General features: G+C 46.6%; 1 protein-coding gene across 4 annotated transcripts in view; it reads right to left on the bottom strand.

The window, feature by feature from the left end:
- The window catches only part of HSF1 (heat shock transcription factor 1), a 260,811-nt gene that overhangs the window by 152,412 nt on the left and 82,716 nt on the right, over window positions 1-25,683 (bottom strand). For all 4 annotated transcript variants that reach the window (XM_033934485.1, XM_033934483.1, XM_033934484.1 and 1 more), the window contains exons 5-6: window positions 2,248-2,323; window positions 381-442 (exon numbers count right to left, since the gene is read on the bottom strand). In XM_033934485.1, coding sequence (XP_033790376.1) covers window positions 381-442; window positions 2,248-2,323 — 138 coding nt within the window. The remainder of the gene's footprint in view (window positions 1-380; window positions 443-2,247; window positions 2,324-25,683) is intronic.

The following is a 25,683-nucleotide window of genomic DNA, read 5'->3' as shown; positions in this document are numbered from 1 at the left end:
TCAAATGAGTTGGCATCATTGGATTGGAAGAAAGTCCTATTCTGCTGGAACCAGTGCATTTTTCTGCTCACATGCAAGTGTTACTTAGAGATTGTGTGAATTCATCTCTATCCTGTTTCTGGATGGTAACTGCCATGTGATAAACAGCTTCAGCACAGCAAACTCAGCCTGCTACTGCTGCTTGGACATTTTTTAGAATCAATTTGCCGATTTTCTCTCTCTTGACTAGCTCTCAGTATCTCCTCCCTACCTCCCACTCCTCGTGTGTTTGTCCAACAACCTGTCCTTCAACTCAGTTCCCCCCTCGGCTCAGCATCTCCTGCACCAGCATGGTATTCCACCAATAAAGAGCAACAGGAGACAGCAAATTGCAGACTTACATCTTCCGTTTCACACCTAGGATTCGGTTTGATTGAACCAGTGAAATCAGAAACTGGATCAACTGAAAAAGATCAGAGGAAAGGACAAGAAAAAGAGTGAGTGAAGCTGAAAAATCACAAAGGAGACCATTAAACAAGCTATTTTTGCACAAATCTATCCACAGGCAACAAGCATATATGCACACACAGTCCATGTCCTCCACACTGCTTTTCAGTGTTTCAGAGCCAACTACCACTACTTCAACCAGATGAAACACTAATAGAGGGTTTGTGCATTTCAACACAATAAGAATTGTTCTCAGGCTACTCTGCCCTTTCCTGCTTTTTAGCAGCCTTACTCCACTGAGCTGATGCAATTCCTTTCAGAAGCTTCATCTGCTCCTCTCCTACAAATGTATTTTGGCTTCAAAGGGACTTTCCATTAGTAATATGATGGGGTTCTCTTTGCTACTATCTCCCGCTCTCCTGTTCAGAAGGACAAAGATGCTTAAACGAAGAAGAGTGAGCTACTGCAATGATTACTATGCAAGACTCTCTCTCATTTCACAAAGCACCTTTCAAGACCGAGGTCACCATGGGACAAAAAGGAAAGCCCTGCGTAACCACTTCGCATAGGGGTAGAGTGGCATGCTTTAGTCCTATTCTAACCTGCTATTGCTGTTGTATTATTTTTGTAATGTTTTGATTGTTTTTTGCAAGGTTTTAAGCTGCTCTGGGTGTACTTATGAGGAAGGCAGCATATCAATCTAACATACATGAGAGGCTCCTGAGAAAATTAAAAAGTCATGGATTAGGAACTGGTTACTGGACAGAAACAGAGGGTAGGGCTAAATGGTCATTTTTCTCAATGGAGGATGGTAAAGAGTGGAGTGCCACAGGAGTCTGTACTAGGGACCAGTGCTATTTAACTTATTTATAAATGATCTTGAAACTGAAACAACAAGCGAGATGATTAAATTTGCAGAGGACACTAAATTATTCAAAGCTGATAAAGCGCATGCAGAATGTGAAAAACTGCAGGCACACCTTAGGAAATTGGAAGGCTGGGTGTCCAAATAGCAGATGAAATTTAATGTTGACAAATGCAAAGTCATGCACATTGGGGAGAATAATCCAAATCATAGTTACTGGATGCTAGGGTCCATCTTAGGGGTAAGCACCCAAGAAAAAGATCTAGATGTCATCGTAGACAATATGCTGAAACCTTCCACTCAATGTATGGTGGTGGTCAAAAAAACAAAAGTGATGCTAGGAATTATTAGAAAAGGGATGGTAAGCAAGACTAAGAATGTTATAATGCCTCTGTATCGCTCCATGATGCAACTTCACCTTGAGTATTGCATTCAATTCTGCTCTGCATATCTTCAAAAAGATATAGCAAAATTAAAGAGGTTCAAAGAAGAGAGACCAAGATGATAAAGGAGATGGAACTCCTCTCATATGAGGAAAGACTAAAGAGGTTTGGGTGCCCCAGCTTGGCTGAGGGGAGATATGATTGAAGTCTACAAGTGAATCCAATTTTTACTACATCAAAAATTAGAAAGACTAGGGAACACCTGATGAAGTTATAGGGAAATACTTTCAAAACCAAAAGGAAGAAATATTTTTCACTTAGAGAATAGTTAAGCTCTGGAAAGCGTTGCCAGAGGAAGGGATAAGATTGGTTAACACAGCTGGTTGTACTTGTGACCTGTGTTGGCCACTATTGTCTGACCTAGTATAGCTATTCTTATGTTCGGCAGTGTAGTTTAGCTTAGTTACACGTCATAGACCACTTTTGCTGCTGAACATATCAAAACATTTCATAAACAAAGAAAATCAATGCTGTGAGTAGCTGGCCCACCATCATGATGGCATCCAAAATTACCTTGTTCACAACTTTCTGCTGTTGAGCATGCTTCTGTCTCAGACTGGCCACCTCCCGCCACAGTGCTTCATTCTCACTGCAAATACACACAAAAAAATCCATTTACCCAGGATATCCATTGTCAGACTTCACGCAGAGAATGACATGGGGACAAATTTTTCTCCATCCCTGCCCCTGCCCCATTCCTGTATGCTCTGCCTTAACCGCATAAGCTTTGAACACATATGATTTTAAAGTGTTTGAGGCCTATGCAGATGAAGACAGAGCTTTCAGGAATGGGGTAGGGACAGGAAAAGAACACCTTGGGACAGGACGGGAAAATGAGTTCCCATGGGGATGGGGAAAAATTTGACTCTGTGTCATTCTCTAACTGCACGCTGAGGCTTCATACTTTTTCACAAGTGATATCAAAACACCTAAAATGAAAGAAGATCCAGACCCACTATCAGCGTAAAGGCACTGCAGGATCAGGTTTCTTGAACAAGTCTCTAGTGCTTTATCAATCGACTCTTAATTCATGTTCTTTCTCCTACAGAATCCCCTTCCAGAACCCTCTCCTCCAATAATTGCCTTTTTATAATATGGAACAATTTCTACCTTAAAGGGGATTTGATGGTTTTGTTAATTTCCAGATCTGTGGGGGAAGTGAAAGATAAAGCCTGGAATAAGCACAGAGGATCCGTAGCTTTGGGGCAAAGACGGATAAAGCCTGGGACAGGTATAGATAATGCCTAGTTATTCCAAAGAAATATGTAGGATAAAGCACAGTTACTTACCGTAACAGGTGTTATCCAGAGACAACAGGCAAATATGCTCTACATGTGGGTGACGTTATCCACAGAGCCCCGTCGCGGACAGCTTTTCAAGCAAACTTGATTGAAGATTTTAAAGTTTGCTAGTGCTGCATCGCGCATGCGTGTGCCTTCCCACTCAGATAGAGGGTGCGTCTCCTCAACATGGTCCTCAGTTCAGATAGCTAGCAAAGAAGCCAACCCTGGGGAGGCGGGAGAGTTGCGAGAATATCTGCCTGCTGTCCCTGGATAACACCTGTTATGGTAAGTAACTGTGCTTTATCCCAGGACAAGCAGGCAGCATATTCTCTACATGTGAGTGACCTCCAAGCTAACCAGGATGGGACGGAGGGAAAGTTGGCAATTTAGGAGAATAGATTACGTAAAACCGACCGGCCGAACTGGCCGTCGTGCCTGGAGAAAGTATCCAGACAGTAGTGAGAGGTGAAGGTATGAACCGAGTACCAAGTGGCGGCCTTGCAGATCTCCTCAATAGGCGTGGACCTGAAGAAAACGACAGACGCCGCCATCGCTCGGACTTTATGCCACGTGACCCAACCCTGCAGCAGGAGACCAGCCTGAGCGTAGCAGAAGGAAATACAAGCAGCCAACCAGCTGGACACGGTACTCTTGGAAACAGGACACCCCAACCGATTAGGATCAAAAGATATGAAGAGTTGAGGAACCGTCCGACGAGACTGGATGCGTTGGAGGTAAAAAGCCAACGCCCTCTTACAGTCAAGAGTATGAAGCGCCACCTCTCCAGGATGAGAATGGGGCTTGGGAAAAAACACCGGAAGAATAATGGACTGGTTGAGGTGGAAATCTGAAACCACCTTAGGCAAGAACTTAAGATGAGTACGAAGGACCACCTTGTCATGATGAAAAACAGTAAAAGGTGGGTCCGCAACCAGAGCTTGCAGCTCACTGACTCTGCGAGCAGACGTGAGGGCAATCAGAAACACTACCTTCCAAGTGAGATATGTCAGATGAGCTTTATCAATGGGTTCAAACGGAGGTTTCATCAATTGAGCCAGAACCACATTAAGATCCCAAACTACAGGGTGGCTTGAGTGGAGGCTGGACATTGAAAAGGCCCTTCATAAATCGGAAAACCACCGGATGGACCGAGAGCGAATTCCCATCAATCGACTGATGAAAGGTAGCAATCGCACTGAGGTGGACTCGAACAGAAGTTGATTTGAGACCAGACCGAGACAAGTGCAGCAGATAATCCAGCACGGAGGACAAGGAGGCAGACAGTGGCTCCACGCAATGCATAGCACACCACGCAGCAAATCTAGTCCATATCTGGGAGTAGCACTGTCTAGTGGAACTCTTCCGAGAGGCCTCGAGGACATCCCGCACCGACTGAGAAAAACCGAAGGAGGGAGTTAGAACCACGAGTTAAGTGTAGAGTCTGCAGATTGGGATGCAGTAGCGAACCCCGGCTCTGAGACAGCAGAGAAGGAAATACAGGCAGAAGCAAAGGCTCCCTTGCACTGAGTCAGAGGAGAAGGGAGAACCACGGCTGTCTGGGCCACCGAAGAGCTATCAAAATCATGGTGGCATGGACCGACTTGAGTTGAACGAGAGTCTTCAGAATCAGAGGAAATGGAGGGAACGCGTAGAGGAACCATCCCGTCCAATCTAGAAGGAAAGCATCCGCTTCGAGATGATCCGAGGAATAAATCCTGGAGCAGAAGCGAGGCAACTTGTGGTTGAGGGGCGAGGCGAACAGATCTATCTGCGGCGTCCCCCATTGAGAAAACACCTGACGCAGAGCCGAGGAATGGAGCGACCATTCGTGCGGCTGGAGAAGGCGACTAAACCTGTCCGCCAGGCAGTTTTGCTCGCCTTGGATGTAGACCGCTGGAAGTAAGATGTTGTGGCATATTGCCCACTCCCAGAGCCAAAGAGCTTCCCGGCAAAGAGACAGGGAACCTGTACCCCCCCCCTGCTTTTTCACATAATACATCGCCACCTGGTTTTCTGTGCACACCAGGACCACACGATCCTGAAGCAAATGCCGAAAGGCTACCAAAGCATTGTAAATGGCCCGAAGCTCCAGCAGGCTGATGTAGCAGCGACGGTCGGCGCTCGACCAAAGACCCTGAGTCCGGAGGCCGTCGAGGTAAGCCACCCAAGCATACGCAGAGGAGTCCGTTGTTAGGACCTTCTGCGGCGGGGGCGCGAGAAAGAGAAAACCTCTGGAAAGATTGGAAGAGAGCGTCCACCAGCGGAGTGAATGCTGCAAGGAGGGAGTCACTGCAATGTGCTGAGATGCGGGATCCCGGTCCTGTCTCCACTGGGATGCCAGAGTCCACTGAGGCACCTGGAGGTGAAGTCTGGCAAAAGAAGTCACATGAACGGTGGAGGCCATGTGACCCAACAGGATCATCATCTGTTTGGCCGAGGCCGTGGACTGAAAGGAGACCTGCTGGCACAGGTGAATGAGGGTGGCTTGCTGAGGCTGAGGCAGAAACGAGCGGAGGCGAACCATGTCCAGCACCGCCCCTATGAACTGCAGAGACTGAGAAGGGCACAACTGGGAGTTGGGGAATTTGACCTCGAAGCCTAGATGCTGAAGGAACAAAATAGTCCATTGGGTCGCTGAAATAACCTCCTGCCATGAAGGTGCCTTGATGAGCTAGTTGTCGATGTAATGGAACACTTGAAGACCCACCATGAGGCACTTCGTGAAGACCCGTGGGGATGAAGCGAGCCTGAACGGGAGGACCCGATACTGCAGGTGAAGGTCTCCCACCTGAAAGCGAAGGAACCTGCGAGAGGCCGGGTGGATCGGGATGTGAGTGTAGGCCTCTTTCAGGTCCAGGGAGCACAACCAGTCCCCTTCGTCCATCAGGGGATACAACGTGGAAGAGAAAGCATACGGAACTTTTCCTTGACCAGGAACTTGTTCAGCACCCGGAGGTCCAGGAGTGTGTGGCACAGTGTGGAGGAGTGTGTGGCACAGTGGTTGGATCTACAGCCTCAGCACCCTGGGGTTGTGGGTTCAATCCTCGCGCTGCTCCTTGTGACCCTGGGCAAGTCACTCAGTCCTCCATAGCCCCAGGTACGTTAGATAGATTGTGAGCCCACCGGGACAGATAGGGAAAATGCTTGAGTACCTGATTATAAAAACCGCTTAGATAACCTTGATAGGCGGTATATAAAATCCTAATAAACTTGAAACTTGATAGGGTGCAGGTCCCCGTCTTTTTGGAGACTAGAAAGTACCAGGAGTAGAACCCGGTGCCCTGATGACACAAAGGGACCTCCTCCACCACCGAAGGCGAAGGAAGGCATGAACCTCCTGGAGAAGAAGAGGGAGTTGCAACGACACTCTCTTGGGGGCAGGTCCGGAGGCGGCGTCCGGAAATGAAGGGAATACCCGTCTCTGATGACGGAGAGGACCCAGTTGTCCGAAGTAATCAGTTCCCAGCTGCGACAAAAGGCGCTGAGGTGGCCCCTGATAGGCAGAGGAGAAGGCTCGAGGACGGAGGGGGCCGGCCCGCTCCGACAGGCATAGTCAAAAAGACGGCGCAGGCTTTGCCGCTGCAGGGGTCTGAGGCTTTTGAGGGGCCCTCTGCTGCTGCTGACGCCGAGGTGGCTGCCTGGAAAAAGCCGGCGTGGACTTCTGGGGGTAGCGCCGGGGAGGCAAATTGTACGACTTAGGAGGAGCAGGCTTCGCCTTAGGTCTGACCAAGGAGGCGAAGGACCGTTCATGCTCGGGAGAGGCGTTTGATGGCCGCCTCGATGGAATTGTCAAAGAGCTCGTTGCCCAAGCACGGGAAATTCGCCAGATGGTCCTGTAGATTCGGGTCCATGTCAACTATGTGAAACCAAGCTAGGCGGCGCATGGCTACCGCAAAGGCGGAGACCCTCGAGGAGAGTTCAAAGGCATCATAGGTCGCCTGAAACATATAAAGGCGAATCTGCGACAGCGTATCCAGCAGCCGGCGAAATTCAGTCCGGCGATGGATAGCCAAATCATCCTGAAAAGAGGGCATGGATTTGATGCAATGTTTGAGATAGGATGTAAAGGTAAAATTGTAATTCAGAACTCTGTTCGCCATCATCGAATTTTGGTACAGGTGTCTGCCAAACTTGTCCATAGTCCGGCCTTCCTGGCCCAGCAGGACAGCCACGTAGACCTTAGAGGGATTAGACTTCTTTAAAGAGGACTTCACCACTAAGGACTGGTGGGAGAGCTGAGCCTTTTCAAACCCCTTACTTGGGACTGTCCGGTACCTGGATTCCATCTTGGATGGAATGGGGTAAGGTGTCTCCAAATTCCAGAAGAAAGTCTGTTGTAAGACCGGATTCAGGGGGAGGCGAAGGGATTCCTTCAGTGGTTAAGGAAGCTCCATCTCCTCTAAATATTCCCGGGTATACCTGGATTCGGACTGGAGGTCCAGTTGCAGCGCCTTGCCCATGTCCAGCATGAACCTGGTGAAGGAGGAAGGCTTGCCCGCAGAACACCCTGCAAGGGGCGAAGCTGAGCGGGACTTCGGGGCAGCCGAGAACGAGGGGGAAGCTTCCCCCGAGTACTGCGCCGGCAAATCAGTCCATAAGCAGGGACGTTGATGAGGCTCCGCTGAGAGAACGAGGGGGAGTCAAGGACAGCTTCTGCTTAGAGAGCCTGGAAGGCGAGGACCCGGGGGAGCCCGCCTCGGTGAGCCCCGGGAAGAAGAGACCTTCCGGTGTGGCAGGAAGGTTGGAGTCTTCGACCTCAAAGCCCCTCGGCTCGGAGACTGAGACAGCACGGGAGATCGGCGAAAACGAGGATCAGACAGTACAAGGTCTGACGGCTTGATGGACCCCGTTGTGCGAGAACCGGGCGACCTACCCCGCCTCGGGGGAGAATACCTGGGCCGTTTGGCGGACTGCTGCCTTGAAGAAGAAGTACGTTTAGGCTGGTGCTTCGAACGAGGTTGGGCAGCGGGGGAAGTTCGCCTCGATGGAGTAAGTGAGGAGTCACTCAAGGACAAGTGGCGGGACCGACGCACCTTGCCTCGAGAGCTCTCGGCGCGACGCTCTGGCTGGTCAACAACGAGCAAGGTCGAGGCTGGGGCAAGCTGAACCAAAGCAGAGGAGATCTGTGAGATTAGGATAGCCTTAAGCATATCTTCGAACATCGGCACCGAGAGCAAAGGATTTGGATGAACTGGTGCAGAAGTGCGCTCCAATGAGGGTGACCTCAATGTACAGTATTCCCGTAATGTGGAGGCACGCTTAGGAGGAGGTCTCGCAGAGGCAGGCAGGACTACACTCACTGCCTGGGTGGCCAGAGACTCCGAGGACGGCTTCTTCGGTAGCTGAGCTGAACCTGAAGGAGGAAGAGGAGACTTACCCGAGGCCGAGGTCTTCGAAGCCGGAGCAGCCGGAGGCCTTCGAAGTCAAGGGAGACATGCTCGGGCCCGAGGTCTTTGAGGCCAACGTCGAGACCGAGGCCGAGACCGGGGTCGAGGCTTTATCCATGGAGAAAAGTTCCAAAATTTTGGCCCGTTGTCGACGAAGAGCCCGGGGTTGGAGAGTGGCAAAACGAGGGCAAGAGTCTGTAGGGTGATCAACACCGAGACAAAGTATACACCAACGGTACGGATCTGTGATCGATATCACCCAACCGCACTGCGTGCATTTCTTGAAACCGGTAAAAGGCTAGGACATAAGGCAGGAAAAAAAGGCCGCGGCCACGCGAGGCCGGACAGCCAAGGAAAAAACCAGGACCCCCCCGGTCGCGATCGATGTAATGAAGTTTTTGTGGTTTTTTAAAAAAATAAAACAGAAAAGACGCGGGGCACAGCGACTTCCGAAGAAAACAATAAAAGAAGCCGTGGTGCAAGAAAGGCACTTAGATTCGCAGAGAAGAGAGACAGGGCTTTCTGGCTCCGTGGAAAACTAAGAACTGAGGACCAAGTTGAGGAGACGCGCTCTCTAGCTGAGCGGGAAGACACCCTCATGCGCGGTGCAGCACTAGCAAACTTTAAGATCTTCAATCAAGTTTGCTTGAAAAGCTGTCCACGACGGGGCTCCGTGGATGACGTCACCTATATGTAGAGAATATAAGAACATAAGAACATAAGCGTTGCCTCTGCCGGGTCAGACCAGGGGTCCATCGTGCCCGGCAGTCCGCTCCCGCGGCGGCCCCCCAGGTCCATGACCTGAAAGTGTTCCCTACCTAACCTAAAATATCCATACCCTATTCGCTCAATGTCCTGTACGGTAAACCTCTATCTGTACCCTGTTATGCTGCCTGCTTGTCCTGGGATAATTATCCTAACTTCATAAATTGCATATATCAAAATAATATTCCTTACTTTTGTTAAGACTTATTTTCTGTATCTATCAAAAACCTCTTCAGATGCAGTGGATCTAAAAAAATAGTCTTTACCCTGGAAGTTTGTATAGAAGCTTATTTATAGTATTTTGGTCAAATCGGTGAACTGAGTGAATCAGTTTGATGGTTGTTGACTGAATAAGCTATAATCTTTAATAAAACACCTTCAGGCTTGACTCAGAATCAATGTAGCGACACCTGTGCATACAATGAAATGTTAAGAATAAGGGGTCATTGCATAAAGCTGGAGAGAAGGTGGCTCAAAAGGAAGAAGAGAAAATATGTAACTTTTCACACCGAGAGGCTGAAGGACATATGGAAGAGACATCAAGTAGAGGTTACAAAGTCAAAACAGCTGTAGAATTCAAGCATGCATAGGAGAAAACCCACACAAAAGGATCTACATATGCAAGCAAAACTCTAAGCCTCGTTTATGCAAAAAAGCAAACCTTCACAAATCTTCATTTAAATGAGCTTATTTACGCATAAGGAAATCAGAAAGGACAGATATGCAGATAGACAAAGCAAAGCAAAAACAAAGCCTAGTTTTGTCCGAAAGAGGAACTACCCCTCTGGCAAAGCTCAGGACAGGCCTGTTAGCCCTTCAGATAACAGCATTTATTTAAAGTCTTGGTATTTTTACTGAAATTTAAAGTGAACAGTGCAAATAAAAAGAACAAAATAACATTTGTTAACAACCCTTAACGAATACTGCATAATTCCATAAGCAAAGTATACAAAAAATATATTGTGAAGAAATGTACACATTATTTAATTAAGGTGTTAAAATACTACAGACAAATAAGTTTTAAAAGCAGACCATTCAAAAGTGTCTTTAAAGTAACCTTTGATTTTTTTCACCAAATATCTCTCACATCTAAATACAAGACCCATTAAAATTGCCTGTTTTAGATTTTTCCCAGATGATAATACAATTTTGACAGATAAAGGTATGAGTATCTAACAGTAAACAATGTGAATCTGTGAGGACAGAGTAAAGAGATTAAAAAAAAAAAGAAAATTATATTTATAGTGTAACTTTTCTCTGATGTTACAAATCTAACATATAGTGAACTATATTGAAATCCAATTATTATGAAGGGAGGTACATTCTTAAAGTAAATGCTTGACGACTTATAGCCTGCTTAAAACCTAACCGGGTTCCAAATATACATAAACATAGAAACATAGAAACTGACGGCAGAAAAGGGCCACGGCCCATCTAATCTGCCCACACTAATGACCCACCCCTACCTTCCTCTATTAAGAGAACCCACGTGCCAATCCCATTTTTTCTTAAAATCTGGCACGCTGCTGGCCTCAATTACCTGTAGTGGAAGATTGTTCCAGCGATCAACCACCCTTTCGGTGAAGAAATATTTTCTGGTATCTCCATGAAATTTCCCACTCCTGAGTTTCAATGGATGCCCTCTTGTTGCCGTGGGACCCTTGAGAAAGAAGATATCTTTCTCCACTTCGATACGGCCCATGACATATTTGAATGTCTCTATCATGTCTCCCCTCTCTCTGCGTTCCTCGAGTGAGTATAGCTGCAGTTTATTCAGCCGTTCCTCATATGGGAGATCCCTGAGTCCCGAGACCATCCGGGTGGCCATACGCTGAACCGACTCAACTCTCAGCACATCTTTGTTGTAATGTGGCCTCCAGAATTGTACACAGTATTCCAGATGTGGTCTCACCATAGATCTGTACAACGGCATTATGACCTCGGGCTTACGGCTGACAAAACTTCTACGGATATAGCAGATGATGTCTAGCCTTGGACGAAGCTTTCTCCACTTGGTTGGCTGTCTTCATGTCTTCACTAATGATTACCCCCCAAGTCCTGTTCTGCTACAGTCCTTGCTGGGGTCTCACCATCAAGGGTGTAAGACCTGCATGGATTTCTGCTGCCAAGGTGCATGACCTTGCATTTTTTGGCATTGAAACTTAGTTGCCAGATCCTGGACCAATGCTCCAGCAGGAGTAAGTCATGCGTCATATTGTCGGGCATTGAGCTTTTATTAGGCACCGTGCTTTTGTCTGTTGTGCTCACGTCTACTATATTGCATAATTTGGTGTCATCGGCAAATAACATAATTTTACCTCGAAGCCCTTTAGCCAAGTCCCTAACGAAGATGTTGAATAGGATCGGTCCCAGGACTGAGCCCTGCGGCACACCGCTGATCACCTCTGCCGTTTCAGAGGGGGTGCCGTTCACCACCTCCCTCTGAAGCCTACCACTAAGCCAATCATTAACCCATTGAGTCAATGTGTCCCCTAATCCCATCGAACTCATCTTGCTCAACAACCTGCGGTGTGGGACGCTATCAAATGCCTTGCTGAAGTCCAGATACATGACGTCTAGGGACTCCCCGATATCCAGTTTCCTTGTTACCCAGTCGAAGAAGCCGATCAGCATAAAATATATAACACACTTCAGTGTTCTCCCCAGAAATTTTTTCCAGCCGGGTGGCATGAAAAAGTAGCCTGGTGCGGTGGGGCGGGACGGAGAAACTTGGTGGTGGGGAAAATTAAATGTGTACTATTTTTATTAGTTAATTATTATTATTTTCCAATGCTCAATATGAGTTCCTTTTTTAAGGTTTGACACTTGTGCCAGAATATTTTTATTAAATTTAAGAAGTATCCAATTCTAAATGTGAATAATTTGCCCTCTTTCAAATGTTATAGAGGTTTAAAAATGGGAAATGTGTTAATGAAGTCATTAGGTTCAATCTAACCATTTATTTCTGCATGAATTCAAACAACTAAAAAAAAAGATAAATATAGTTCATTCAGTCATACAAGAAATGGCTCTACAGCACCACTAATAATGTTTTGATCACTAGGTTCCTTCCTGAGGTCTCACTGAGGATATGAAATAGATGCGATTCCCACTTCCAGACCTCTTCCTCATAATTTATGGAGAGATGTTACTGAGTCTTGAAGGACACCTGTGTGATTGCACTTCAGCCAGCTCTGTCCCCCCCCCCCCCCCCCCCAGGCCACCGAAACCACGCGGATCTCAACTAGAGAAGGGCTACTGGCCGGTTCTCAACTGTCCTCAGTTCCAGCTCTCCCACAGCTCTCCTTCCAGTCACTCTCCAACAGCTATCCAACAACATGTCACCCTCCACTACCAAACTCCTATGCATCCTATTACTTCTCTCCCTACTCTCAACAAACTGGAGAACAGCAGGCCACCACTTCTCGCCAATACCAATAGTGACAACAACATACAGGCAGACTCAATCACCCAAGAAACTTCACCAGACAAGAAACCTGATAGAATGTACGACAGCCTCACAAGAAAGCATCCCACTCACATGGGGACGAAAACCACCCCCCAACACAAAGAAGTCGGGTCACAAACTCCCCATACACCCAAGAACCTCCTTCACCCACAGATTAGCCCCAACTACCACAAACATCGTTTCTCAATCCCCTGTGCGTACATGAACATAAGATCAATCAGCCCAAAGGCAGACCTAATAAAAGACTGGATAGTTAATGAACAGTTAGGCTGCCTTTTCCTATCCGAAACCTGGCTATCCTCCTACTCGGACCCAAGCATTACAGAATTTGCCCCAAGGGATACAAACTCGAATTAGTCTGCCGAGAAAAAAAGCGAGGGGGTGGACTGGCCATCCTAGTAAAAAACAACCTTACCATCACTGTCCTAGACAAACACTCCACCCCACAATCAAGCCTGCTTGCCGTCCAACTTTCCAGTAACTCACTCAAAGACACCCTAACCTGCATCCTCTGCTACATAGCTCCAGGACAATGGAACACCACAAAACACGATCTTGAAGATTTCATCTTCCGGAATTCATTAACCTCAACACACAACCTGCTCCTCGGAGACATAAATCTCCACCTAGAAGACACCTCCTCCAAACAAGCTGCTGGCATGATCTCATACCTCAATGCACTCTCCTTCCAAATTCTATATCCTCAACCCACTCATGAAAAAGGCCACCAACTTGATATTGCAGCTTACATGTCCCAACACCCCCACGCACCAAACATTCATATCTCCAATGGGGCCTGGCACCCTTCCCTCTGGTCAGACCACTTCAAATTCACCTTCAACATCAACTGGACTCAAAGCACAAACAAGCACGAAACCCACAAAACCTCATTCAAAACCCGACCAAAAATCGACCCTTCTACATTCTGGACCACAGTAGACCCCTCAATCGCCTCCATAAACCACAATGTATTCATTCACCAGTGGCGCTCCCTGAGCGAAACAACCTTGAACGGACTAGCCCCAGAAAAGACAAAACACAAACTCTGCAGATCTTCAGACAAATGGTTCGACACAGAACTTCTTCAACTAAAAAGACACTGCAGACAACTCGAAAGAGCATGGCAAAAAAAGAACCAAGAACCAACCAAAGTAGCTTGGAGAAACCTAATAAAACAATACAAGATCAAACTTAAAGAAAAACGAAGAGCTTATTACTCCAAACTAATAGGCACAGAATCCTTAGACACAAAGAAACTCTTCCAACTTGTGAAGAACCTCACCGACACTCAACCATTCCTAACCACTCAAGGAATCCACCCTCCAACGGCCACCCAACTAGCGGACCATTTCAAGAACAAGATCGCCAATATTAGAGCCTCCTTCAACAACTCACCAACCCTCCTAGACGAGATCATAATAAACCCTACAACAGAAGAAGCCACTGCAGCTGACAGGCACTGGTCCAACTTTACAAAGGTGCAATGGTTGGACATGAACCGACTCTACAGAAAATACAGTCGAGCGTTATGCGACCTGAACAATTGCCCCTCATATTTACTGTTAAATGCATCCCCCAAATTTAGAGCTTGCCTCTTGCAATGGATCCAAACAACTCTCACGGAAGGCCAATTCCCACAAGACCTAGGGGAAATCATAATCACCCCAATACTGAAAGATCCCAAAGGACCAATAGACATCCCCTCCAACTACCGACCCATCGCCTCAATTCCATTATACGTTAAACTAATAGAAGGTCTGGTTGCCAAATACCTCACCAACTACCTTGAAGACCACAACCTACTTCACCCAACTCAATCGGGGTTCAGATCGAACCACAGCACTGAGACACTGCTAGTTTCCCTTCTAGACATAGCCAGACAGCACCTTAGCAAAGGAAGAAGGATGCTGATAATTCAACTTGACCTCTCTGCCGCATTTGACCTGGTCGACCACACTATACTGCTTCAGATATTAGAAGCAATAGGGATCTCAGGCGAAGTATACAACTGGTTTCAAGGATTCCTTAAAACAAGAACATACAGAGTAAAAACAAAGGATCTTATATCGGAGCCTTGGACCAATCCCTACGGAGTACCCCAAGGTTCCCCATTGTCACCCATGCTCTTCAGTCTTTACATTTCCTCCCTCGGTACCCTGTTAGACAAACTCAAAGTAACTTCATTCAGCTATGCAGACGATATCACCATACTCCTCCCCTTTGACACACAAGACCCCACCAAATCAGGCATCCTGGAAAAAACTCTAGAAGCGGTGGAAAAATGGATGACAGAACACAAACTGAAGCTCAACCCAGATAAAACTAAATTTCTACTGCTTGAAAAGGACAAAACCCCTTCTATAACTGAGCTAGAAATAAAAACCACCAAATATCCCTTACAACCCACTCTCAAACTCCTTGGAGTAACAGTAGACAGAGGTTGCACTCTTCAGGTGCAAATTAACAAAATCACACAAAAAGCATTCTTCACCATGCGCAACCTTCGCAAAATCAGAAAATTCTTTGAAAAAGAACAATTCAGACTCATAGTCCAATACCTAGTCCTAAGTCTATTGGATTATTGCAATATCCTCTACCTTTCCTGTCCCACTTACCTAATAAAACAATTACAGACAGTGCAGAACACTGCCCTCAGAATGATCTATTCCCTTGGAAAATTTGACCACATCACCAACGCCTTCCTAGACTCACACTGGCTTCCAATACAAGCCCGCATCCAATTCAAACTATACTGCATGTTATTCAAAACATTAACGGAACGGCACCCACCCACCTAAACAACCGTCTAAACAGGAACCTCTCAACCAGACAGAGGAGAACCCAATCCCCTTTCTCCTACCCCCCTTTTAAAGGAACTAAACGCAAAAAGATGTATGACAACTTACTAGCAACACATGCAGCTAAACTGGATCCCACTATCACCAACCTACTGACAGCTTCAACTGACCTCAAGGCTTTCCGCAAAGAAATCAAGACCCTACTATTCAAGAAATTCACCCAAACGTCCTAATCCCTCCCGTTTCCCCTCTCACCCCCTCTTAGAATCATCTCATCAAAATTGCTTTAGACCTTACGCCTTCAATTGTATTCCTTTACTGGAAAAGTCCAGCTATCTTTTTTGTTGTACTAGGACCAACTTCTTTAATTGTATTTCTCTTCCTGGAAATGTCCAGCTATCTTTCTGATGTAATCCGCTTAGAACTGCAAGGTACAGGCGGAATATAAGCATGTAATGTAATGTAATGTAAAAAAGTAGCAGATAAAGATCAAAATGAGAGCTAGGGCATTTAGGTAAAGATGCAGGTAATAATTAGCAATGTATTAAAACTATTTTATTTTTATTGCTTATAATGTCATTTGAAAACTGCTTGATAATGCAATTTTAATTTAATTCTTTATTATGTGTGTGGGGGGGGGGACAACACCTACATCAACAGTAAAGTTAGAATATAGTTATTAAATCCGGTGGCGTACCTAATATATATGACAGTCAGTGCTATATAAAAAAAAGATATTTTTAGTAATAATCCATGAGTCACACAAGAGTGCACCTAGGAAAAGGCAGCATCTTAAATACTGCAGTGAGCACTAGAACACCAACACACACAATGTAAAACTAAACAAGCCAGATCCTGCACAGTCGATGCTAACAGAAAGTCATGTTCTTTTCATACACACAGAACAGAGATACACCCGCGCCCAATATGGACTAATCACAAACTAAAAATAGAACTATGTAGACAAAAGTTAAACTGAACCAAAAAACCAGACTCTGTATACAATGCAACACCACAGAAACAGTGACACGTCCTCTAATAATGTGCAAAATATAAAGACAGTAGATGTAAATTTGAAAAAAACTGCTACATAACAATCACAAGACTTAAGAACATAAGAACATAAGAACATAAGCAGTGCCTCCGCTGGGTCAGACCACAGGTCCATCCCGCCCAGCAGTCCGCTCCCGCGGCGGCCCAAAACAGATCAAGACCTGTCTGAATCATCAGAAGGGGCTCCCTTGCCACCTTGGTTTCCCATTTAAGTCCTGCCTTCCTATCGAAGTCCTAGCCCTCCGGTCTTGCACATGCACGACCAGGTTAGTTTATACTCATTACCTGATTTACTTCCTATACTTGTGTTACCTCCCAGCTCCTCCCTCAGTATCCCATGATCCCTTTATCCCTCAGGAATCCATCCAATCCCTGTTTGAATCCTTGTACCGTATTCTGTCTGATCACTTCCTCCGGTAGCGCATTCCAAGTGTCCACTACCCTTTGGGTGAAAAAAAACTTCCTTGCATTTGTTTTGAACCTATCTCCCTTCAGTTTCTCAGAATGTCCCCTCGTATTTGCTGTCCCCTTCAGTCTAAAGAATCTGTCCCTATCCACCTTCTCTATGCCCCTCATGATCTTGAAAGTCTCTATCATATCTCCCCTGAGCCTCCTTTTCTCCAGAGAGAAGAGCCCCAGCCTATCCAGCCTCTCGGCATATGAGCAGTGTTCCAGCCCTCTTACCAATTTCGTTGCTCTCCTTTGGACTCTCTCAAGTACCGCCATGTCCTTCCTGAGGTGCGGCGACCAATACTGAACGCAGTACTCCAGATGTGGACGTACCATCGCTCGATACAAAGGCATGATGACTTCCCGTGTTCTGGTTGCTATGCCCTTCTTTATGATGCCCAGCATCCTGTTGGCTTTTTTCGAGGCTGCTGCGCACTGTGCAGATGGCTTCAGTGATGCATCCACCAGCACACCCAAGTCTCTCTCGAGTCTGCTATCTCCCAACAATACCCCCCCTAATTTGTAGCTGAACAACGGGTTCTTTTTCCCTATATGCATGACCTTGCATTTGTCCACGTTGAAGCGCATTTGCCATTTGTTTGCCCAGTCTTCCAGCTTGTCCAGGTCCCTTTGTAGGTCCTCACACTCCTCCCTGGTCGTAACGCTGCCGCACAGTTTGGTATCGTCTGCGAATTTTATAACCTCGCACTTTGCCTCCTTTTCCAGGTCATTGATGAATATGTTGAAGAGTAAAGGCCCCAGCACCGATCCCTGTGGCACACCGCTCGTGACTCCCCGCCAGTCAGAATATTGACCCTTTACTCCAACCCTCTGCAGTCTTCCCGACAACCAGTGCTTGATCCATCTGTGCACATCCCCTCTCACCCCGTGGTTCCACAGCTTCTTAAGTAGCCTTTCATGTGGCACCTTGTCGAAAGCCTTTTGAAAGTCGAGGTAAATGATGTCTATGGGCTCCCCATTGTCCACCCGACTGCTTATTCCCTCAAAGAAGTAAAGAAGGTTCGTTAGGCACGACCTTCCCTTACAGAATCCGTGCTGGCTTGTTCTCAGTAGGCCATTTCTCTCGATGTGCTCGCAAATGCCGTCCTTGATCATAGCTTCAACAATCTTCCCTATAATTGAAGTCAGGCTCACCGGCCTGTAGTTCCCGGGGTCACCCCTCGATCCTTTCTTGAAGATGGGTGTGACATTTGCCAATTTCCAGTCCTCCGGCACCTCACCAGTTTTCAAGGATAGGTTGCAAACATGTTGTATTGTGCCCGCTATTTCCTGTCTTAGTTCCTTCAGAACCCTTGGATGGATATTGAAGACTGTTATTCATGCTGTTCTGCTGTTCTGCTGATCTGGCCTTAGAATCATACCAAATCAAGCAAAGCATACCTACTACATGATGATTTAATTTACACCAGCCTTTGGACAAGTCATTTGATCTTTAAAAAAAAAGAAAAAAAAAAGAAAAAAAAAAGAAAAGGGGAGTTGCAAGACAAAATGCATTAACCAAAAAAACAGCAAAAGAATGCAGTAACAAAAAATTGTTACTTTGAGTGTTATAGGGTATACCAGGGGTGCCCACACTTTTTGGGCTTGTGAGCTACTTTTAAAATGACCAAGTCAAAATGATCTACCAATAATAAAAATTTAAACACAAAGCACACTGTATGCAGAGAAAATGTTAATTATCATTTATATTCCCGCAGGTTTTCAAAGAGGTTAAGGCAGCTGACTTTATGCAATGTCACCTCAGTAACAACGATACAAAAAAATAGACAAATATACCCCCTCCCTTTTTACTAAACCGAGATAGCGGTTTTTAGTGCAGGGAGCTGCGCTGAATGCCCTACACTGCTTTCGATGCTCATAGACTCCTTGTGCTAAAAACCGGACACATTTTGATCACTAAATTGAAAATAAAATCATTTTTCCTACCTTTGTTGTCTGGTGATTTCATGAGTCTTCTTCTGACTGTGCATCCAATATGTCTTCCCTTCTTTCAGTCTCCTGTATGTTGCTTCTCCTCAAGACCTCATTCCCTCCCCCAACTTTTTCTTCCTCTCTCCCTGCCCTCCTCCGTCTTTCTTTCTGTCTCCCTGCCCCCCCTTTATTTCTGTATGTCTGTCTTTCTCTCTCCATGCCCACTTTCTTTCTCTCTCCCTGTCTTTCTCTCTCCATGCCCCCTTTCTTTCTTTCTGTCTGTCTCCTTTCTATCTGTCTCCTTGTCTTTCTCTCTCCATGCCCCCTTTCTTTCTCTCTCCCTGTCTTTCTCTCTCCATGCCCCCTTTCTTTCTGTCTGTCTCCTTTCTATCTGTCTCCTTGTCTTTCTCTCTCCATGCCCCCTTTCTTTCTTTCTTTGTCTCCCTGTCTTTTTCTCTCCATGCCCTTTCTGTCTGTCTCCATTTCTCTCTCCATGCCCCTTTTCTTTCTGTCTCCCTGTCTTTCTCTCTCCATGTCCTTTCTGTCTTCCTTTCTCTCTCCATGCTCCCCTTTCTTTCTTTCTTTGTCTCCCTGTCTTTCTCTCTCCGTGCCCCCTTTCTATCTCCCTGTCTTTCTCTCTCCATGCCCTCTTTCTGTCAATCTCCCTGCTCTCCCCCAAGCTGCCGCCGCCATCAGGGAACAGGCTGCCGCTGTAAAGAGGACACTGAAGTGCTGGGCCAACCAACCTTCCCCACCCGACGTCAATTCTAATGTCGGAGAGGAAGTTCCGGGCAAGCCAATTGCTGCCTGGCTGGCCCGGAACTTCCTCTCCAACAACAGAATTGACATCAAGTGAGGAACATTGGTCGGCCTGGCGCTTCAGCATCCTCTATGGGCAGGTATATTTGACATGTTTGTGTATGGTTGTCTTTGTTTATGCAGCCTGTGCATCTTTTTTCTGTGCTGGCATTTGTTTTTGCTGTATTCACTTCTGCGTGTCTTTCTTTCATGTCAATAAAAATTGTTACAACCTAAACTTCAGCAGTAACTGTAATACTCAACACGTTATCTATATCATTATCTGCCCATGCAATCTCCTGTACGTCGGTAAAACCAAGAGGAAAATTAAAACAAGAATCATAGAACATAGAAGCTGCATTTTAAGAGAAGTTTTAACAGCACCACTTGTTCAACATTGGAAAGAACTAGCTCACACCATTGATGAACTACGATTTTTGGTTTTCAAGACCCTCAAAAACAACTGGAGAGGTGGAGATATTGACAATGCCCTGCTTCGCACAGAACAGAGAACTATTTTTGAATTGAACACCATTACACCATCAGGTCTTAATTCAGATATAGATTATTGTCCTTTTTTATGAACTATTATAATGACATCATACACTGGTGTTTTATCTAATATTATCTTACTGCTGTTTCTTTTTATCTATTTATGTTTATACTTTCATATATGGCCCAGTTTACATTTAAAAATTCAAACCTAATACTGTTTAACTTTTCACCTCTTATATACAGGCATCTTAATATTTTGTATATTCTTTGTATTACCACCATATTTTTTATTATTTTTTACATCTATGATTCATGTAGCCATTTGATTTTATTTTTGTTTTTTCTAATTTTTATTTTTTAATCCTCTTTTAACTTCTCAATTTACATCATACACATTTTTTACATTTAATCTTTTACATAAGGTCAGGCTCTGTTTATTATTTAAAGGCACAACACACACACACGCCTACTCTCCCAGCTGATTGGACTATCTGCCTTTCAATCCACCTAGTCATACAACCAGTTCACATAGAAACAAGCCCATTTTACAATTGGTTTACAATCCCTTTAGCTTCCCAATTCGGATTTCTCAACAGTTTTGCTATGTTTTACTTTACGGCTTCTCTGGTTGCTTTACGTTTTTGATTTACTCATATTCCATGATTTCCTCGCAGCGCTCACACTCTAGCTGTTTTTACTACTTGCAGAGACTCTCGGCGTGACACATCATCTGGTAAGCGTTTCAGCCTTTACTCCTATTGCTTTTTTACTTTATTTTTCTTTATTTCATTGGTTTTTGCATTTTTCCGTTTTTTCGGCCCACTAGGCTAGCCCTGCTCACAGCCGTGACACTTCTGAGTTCGGTTTCTACTTTACACTAGAGACGCCGGTTTGTCTTTTTCCCTTTAATCTCCCTCTTCTCCTTGGGGCTAAATTCATACACACTATCAAAGTTAGTGGACTGTTTTTTTCCCGTGGCGTGCATGTTCAGCCTTTAGCATAATATGACCATATAATATTACCAACCCTGCTAGATGACGTCTTTTTACTGAGATCTTCTCCTCCTTTTTTTTGGATAAGATTTCTCACTCTTCTTTACTACTGTTCCACTGTATTTATACCTTTTGTTCAGGTTTAACAATATTGCCTGTAAGGTCCTTTTTATATATACCATTTTCTTATCAATACAAAAGTAAAATTATGTCCTACCTGTTAATTTTCTTTCCTTTAGAAGCAGCAGATGAATCCAGAGACAAGTGGATATAGCTCACATCGACCAGCAGGTGGAGATAGAGAAACTGATTTACAGTTGGCCTTATAGCCTGGTGTTCCTCCTGTTGAATCAGTTATGCATTTTGCCCCAGCATCCCAAGAAAGGAGCATGAGCATTCAAACAAAAGGAAAAACTTCATTCCAGTTTTAAACCTTCCAATCAGAAATGTAAGAAAAAATAATCACCAACAATATCCTAACCAAACCTAGAACCCAATAGATCAAGAGAGAGACCATCTGGGTGGGGCTCTGGATTCATCTGCTGCTTCTAAAGGAAAGAAAATTAACAGGTAGGACATAATTTTACATTCCTTAGCAAATCAGCAGATGAATCCAGAGACAAATGGGATGTAGCAAAGCAAACTCAAACTGGGTGGGAAGCCAAAGTCGCCTCTGCAATCACCGAAGCGCCAAAATTTGCCTCCGCACAGGCCGCCACGTCCAGACGATAATGCTTTGAAAAGGTGTTCCCCGAAGACCAAGTAGCCGCTCGGCAAATTTCCTCCAAAGACATACCACCGGACTCCGCCCAAGATGTTGCCAATGCACGAGTTGAATGAGCACGAAGTTGTTCCGGCACGAGCTTCCCTGCCAACAGATAAGCCGACGCAATAGCCTCTTTTACCCAACGAGCGATCGAAGCTTTAGACGCAGCCATACCCTTGTGTGCACCTGCAAATAACACGAAGAGATGATCTGACCGGCGAAAATCGTTAGTCACTCCTAATTAATGAAGAATCATACGGCGTACATCCAGTAGCCTTAACAACGCGAAACGCGTCCCCCAATCCTCCTTCCGAAAGGCCGGGAGGAATAAACTCTGGTTTACATGGAACGAAGAAACCACCTTAGGAAGGAAGGACGGCACCGTCCGCACAGACACTCCAGCATCCGAAATGCGCAAAAAAGGATCCCTGCAAGAAAGCGCCTGCAGCTCCGACACCCGTCTTGCAGACGCCATAGCTACCAAAAACACTGTTTTCAACGTGACATCCTTCAGAGTCGCCGCAGACAGAGGCTCAAACGGAGCCGCCTGCAACCTATTAAGGACCAGCTTCAAATTCCATGCTGGACAGGTGCGCTTTACCGGCGGACGGATATGGTGAACCCCCTTAAGGAATCGCACCACGTCCGGGTGAGAAGCTATCGACGAGCGAGACACCCGGCCCCTATAACAAGCAATGGCCGCCACCTGAACCTTTATCGAGTTATAGGCTAATCCTTTAGATACGCCCTCCTGCAGAAAAGACAGAATAGCCGACAGAGACGCCTGGAAGGGCGCAATACTCTGCTTCCCGCACCATGTCTCAAAAACTTTCCAAACTCTAGCATAAGAGGTAGAAGTAGAAATCTTCTTAGCTTGAAGAAGAGTGGCAATTACCTGATCCGAATAGCCCCTCTTTTTTAACCGCGACCGTTCAATAGCCATGCCGTAAGACCAAATTGGGCCGGATTGTCCATGGAGATTGGACCCTGAGTCAGCAAGTCCGGAGTCACCTGGAACGTTAACCGATCGCCCGTCGAGAGTTGAATTAGATCCGCGTACCAAGGCCGACGCGGCCAATCCGGAGCCACCAGGATCACCCTGCCCTGAAAGAGAGCGATGCGTTGTAACACTCGACCTATCATCGGCCAAGGGAATTCAGAGGCCATGGGAGAGCTAACGCGTCCACCCCCTCCGAGCCCCTCTCTTTCCGTCTGCTGAAGAACAGAGGCAGCTTTGTATTGCGGGATGAGGCCATGAGATCCATGTCTGGAAGCCCCCACCGAAGGACCAGCAGCTCGAACGCCCGCGGAGACAGCTCCCATTCGCCGGGATCGAGAAGATTCCTGCTGAGGAAGTCCGCTTGAATGTTTTCGTGACCCGCAATGTGTGCTGCTGACAGAAGCGGAACATGCACCTCCGCCCACTGAAACAGCAGCATCGCCTCTTCGGCCAATTGAGGACTCCGAGTCCCCCCTTGATGATTGATATATGACACCGCCGTGACACTGTCAGAAAAGATCCTGGTCGGATGGTCCTGAATCATGGACTGAAACTCCCGTAGCGCAAGCCTTATAGCCCTCAGTTCTAGCAAATTGATTGAACACTGGGTCTCCTCCGAGGACCACACCCCCTGCACGGAAGCTTGCCGGCACTGAGCCCCCCATCCTCGAAGACTGGCATCTGTCGTAATCACGACCCAATCCGGCGTCGCTAGCGGCATGCCCCGGAAAAGATGGAACTCCATTGGAGCCGGCGACTGTAGTCCAGAGATGCCGGGGACCACCGAGAAAGAAGCGACTTCTGCAAGGGCCTCATATGGAACCGAGCCCAGGGAACCACTTCCAGAGTCGCCACCATCGAGCCCAGAACCTGAACATAATCCCAAACCCGAGGTCTGGGCGACCCGAGAAGACCCCGAATTTGAGACTGTAATTTCTCTCCCCGTTCCCGGGGTAGATACACCATCCCCAGACCAGTGTCGAACCTGACCCCCAGGTGCACCAAAGACTGAGAAGGGGACAGAGAACTCTTGGGAAAGTTGACGATCCACCCCAGCGACTGAAGGAGAGAGATTACTCGTTGAGTTACCGACAAACTCTCCTGCCTGGAAGACGCGCGGATCAACCAGTCGTCTAAGTACGGGTGTACCCGAATCCCTTCCTTGCGCAGAAAAGCAGCCACCACCACCATTACTTTTGAAAAGGTGCGGGGAGCCGTTGCAAGGCCAAAGGGCATAGCCCGAAATTGATAATGCTGGTCGAGGATCGCAAACCGCAGAAACCTCTGATGTGGAGGCCAGATCGGAATATGGAGGTACGCCTCCTTGAGATCGAGGGACGTGAGGAACTCTCCCGGCCGTACAGCCGCAATCACCGAGCGAACCGTCTCCATCTTGAAATGGCGAACACTGAGAAATTTGTTGACTCCTTTTAGATCCAAAACCGGCCTGAAGGACCCCCCCTTTTTTGGTACAATAAAGTAAAGGGAATATATGCCGCGGCCCACCTCTTCCGGCGGTACCGGCACCACCGCCCCTAGATCCAGGAGTATCTGAAGAGTTAAGCGGACCGAGTCTCCCTTGGCCGCCCCATTGCACGGGGATACCAAGAAAGAATCGGCGATGGGAGAGGCGAATTCTAACTTGTACCCTTCTTGAATAATGTCCAACACCCAACGATCTGACGTGATCTTGGCCCACTCCGCCCAAAACGCCGACAGGCGTCCCCCTAATGGAAAAGCAGAGGGAGCCAAGACCCCGTCATTGTGGAGCGCGACTTGCTGGGGTACGTGCTGGCTGACCTGAAGGAGGTTTCGTCGTACGAAAGGAACTCTTCTGCTGACCCCTAGGTCTTGAAGAAGAGAAAGAACCATATGCGGAACCGAAGAATGGTTTACCGGACCTGTATCTCCTCACTTCTCTGAAACGAGGTCTAGATGACGAGGACTTCAAAGGGGGCCTAGGCCTATCTTCCGGTAATCGCCGAGTTTTGGTATCCCCAAAATCCTTTACCAATCTATCTAAATCTTCCCCAAACAATAAACCCCCTTTAAAAGGGAGTTTCACCAGTCGAAGCTTAGAAGCCGCATCTGCCGCCCAATGACGAAGCCATAAAGACCTGCGAGAAACAACTGAAAGCGACATCTGTTTAGCCGAAGCGCGAATAATATCATATAAGGAATCCGCTAAATAAGCCAAACCCGACTCCAAATCAGCCAGTTCCGAAGGGACAGAACCCCCGGACTCCATCATATTATCCGCCATCATTTGAGACCACTGCAGACAGGCTCTCGCCGCATAAGAGCTGCAAATTGCGGCCTGTAAGGTAACCGCAGCTACTTCAAAGGATAACTTCAGGGAAGATTCAATCTTCCTATCCTGGGCATCCTTCAACGTAACACCCCCTTCTACTGGCAAGGTCGTCCGTTTGGTAACTGCGGCTACCAGTGCATCCACCTTAGGCAATTTAAATTTCTCAAGTTCGTTCGGGTCCACCGGATACAAAAGCCGCATGGCCTTCGCTACCCGTAACCCGGCCTCCGGCGTATCCCATTGTGCCGAGATCAGCTCCTGCATGGCTTCATGCACCGGAAAAGACTTAGGCGGCCTACGAGTACCTGCCATAAGAGGGTTACCCGACACTTTAGAATCTATTTGAGAGATGTTCAAACCCAGCAACGCTTTCGAAATTAAGGAAGAAAGTTCTTCCCTATGGAAAAGACGGAGCGCGGAAGGGTCATCCACTTCCCTACTCGGGGGATC

Source organism: Geotrypetes seraphini, chromosome 2 (assembly GCF_902459505.1).
Source record: "Geotrypetes seraphini chromosome 2, aGeoSer1.1, whole genome shotgun sequence".
NCBI lineage: Eukaryota > Metazoa > Chordata > Amphibia > Gymnophiona > Dermophiidae > Geotrypetes > Geotrypetes seraphini.
The sequence above is the reverse complement of the archived record's forward strand: the minus strand, read 5'-3'. Positions and strand labels throughout refer to the sequence as shown.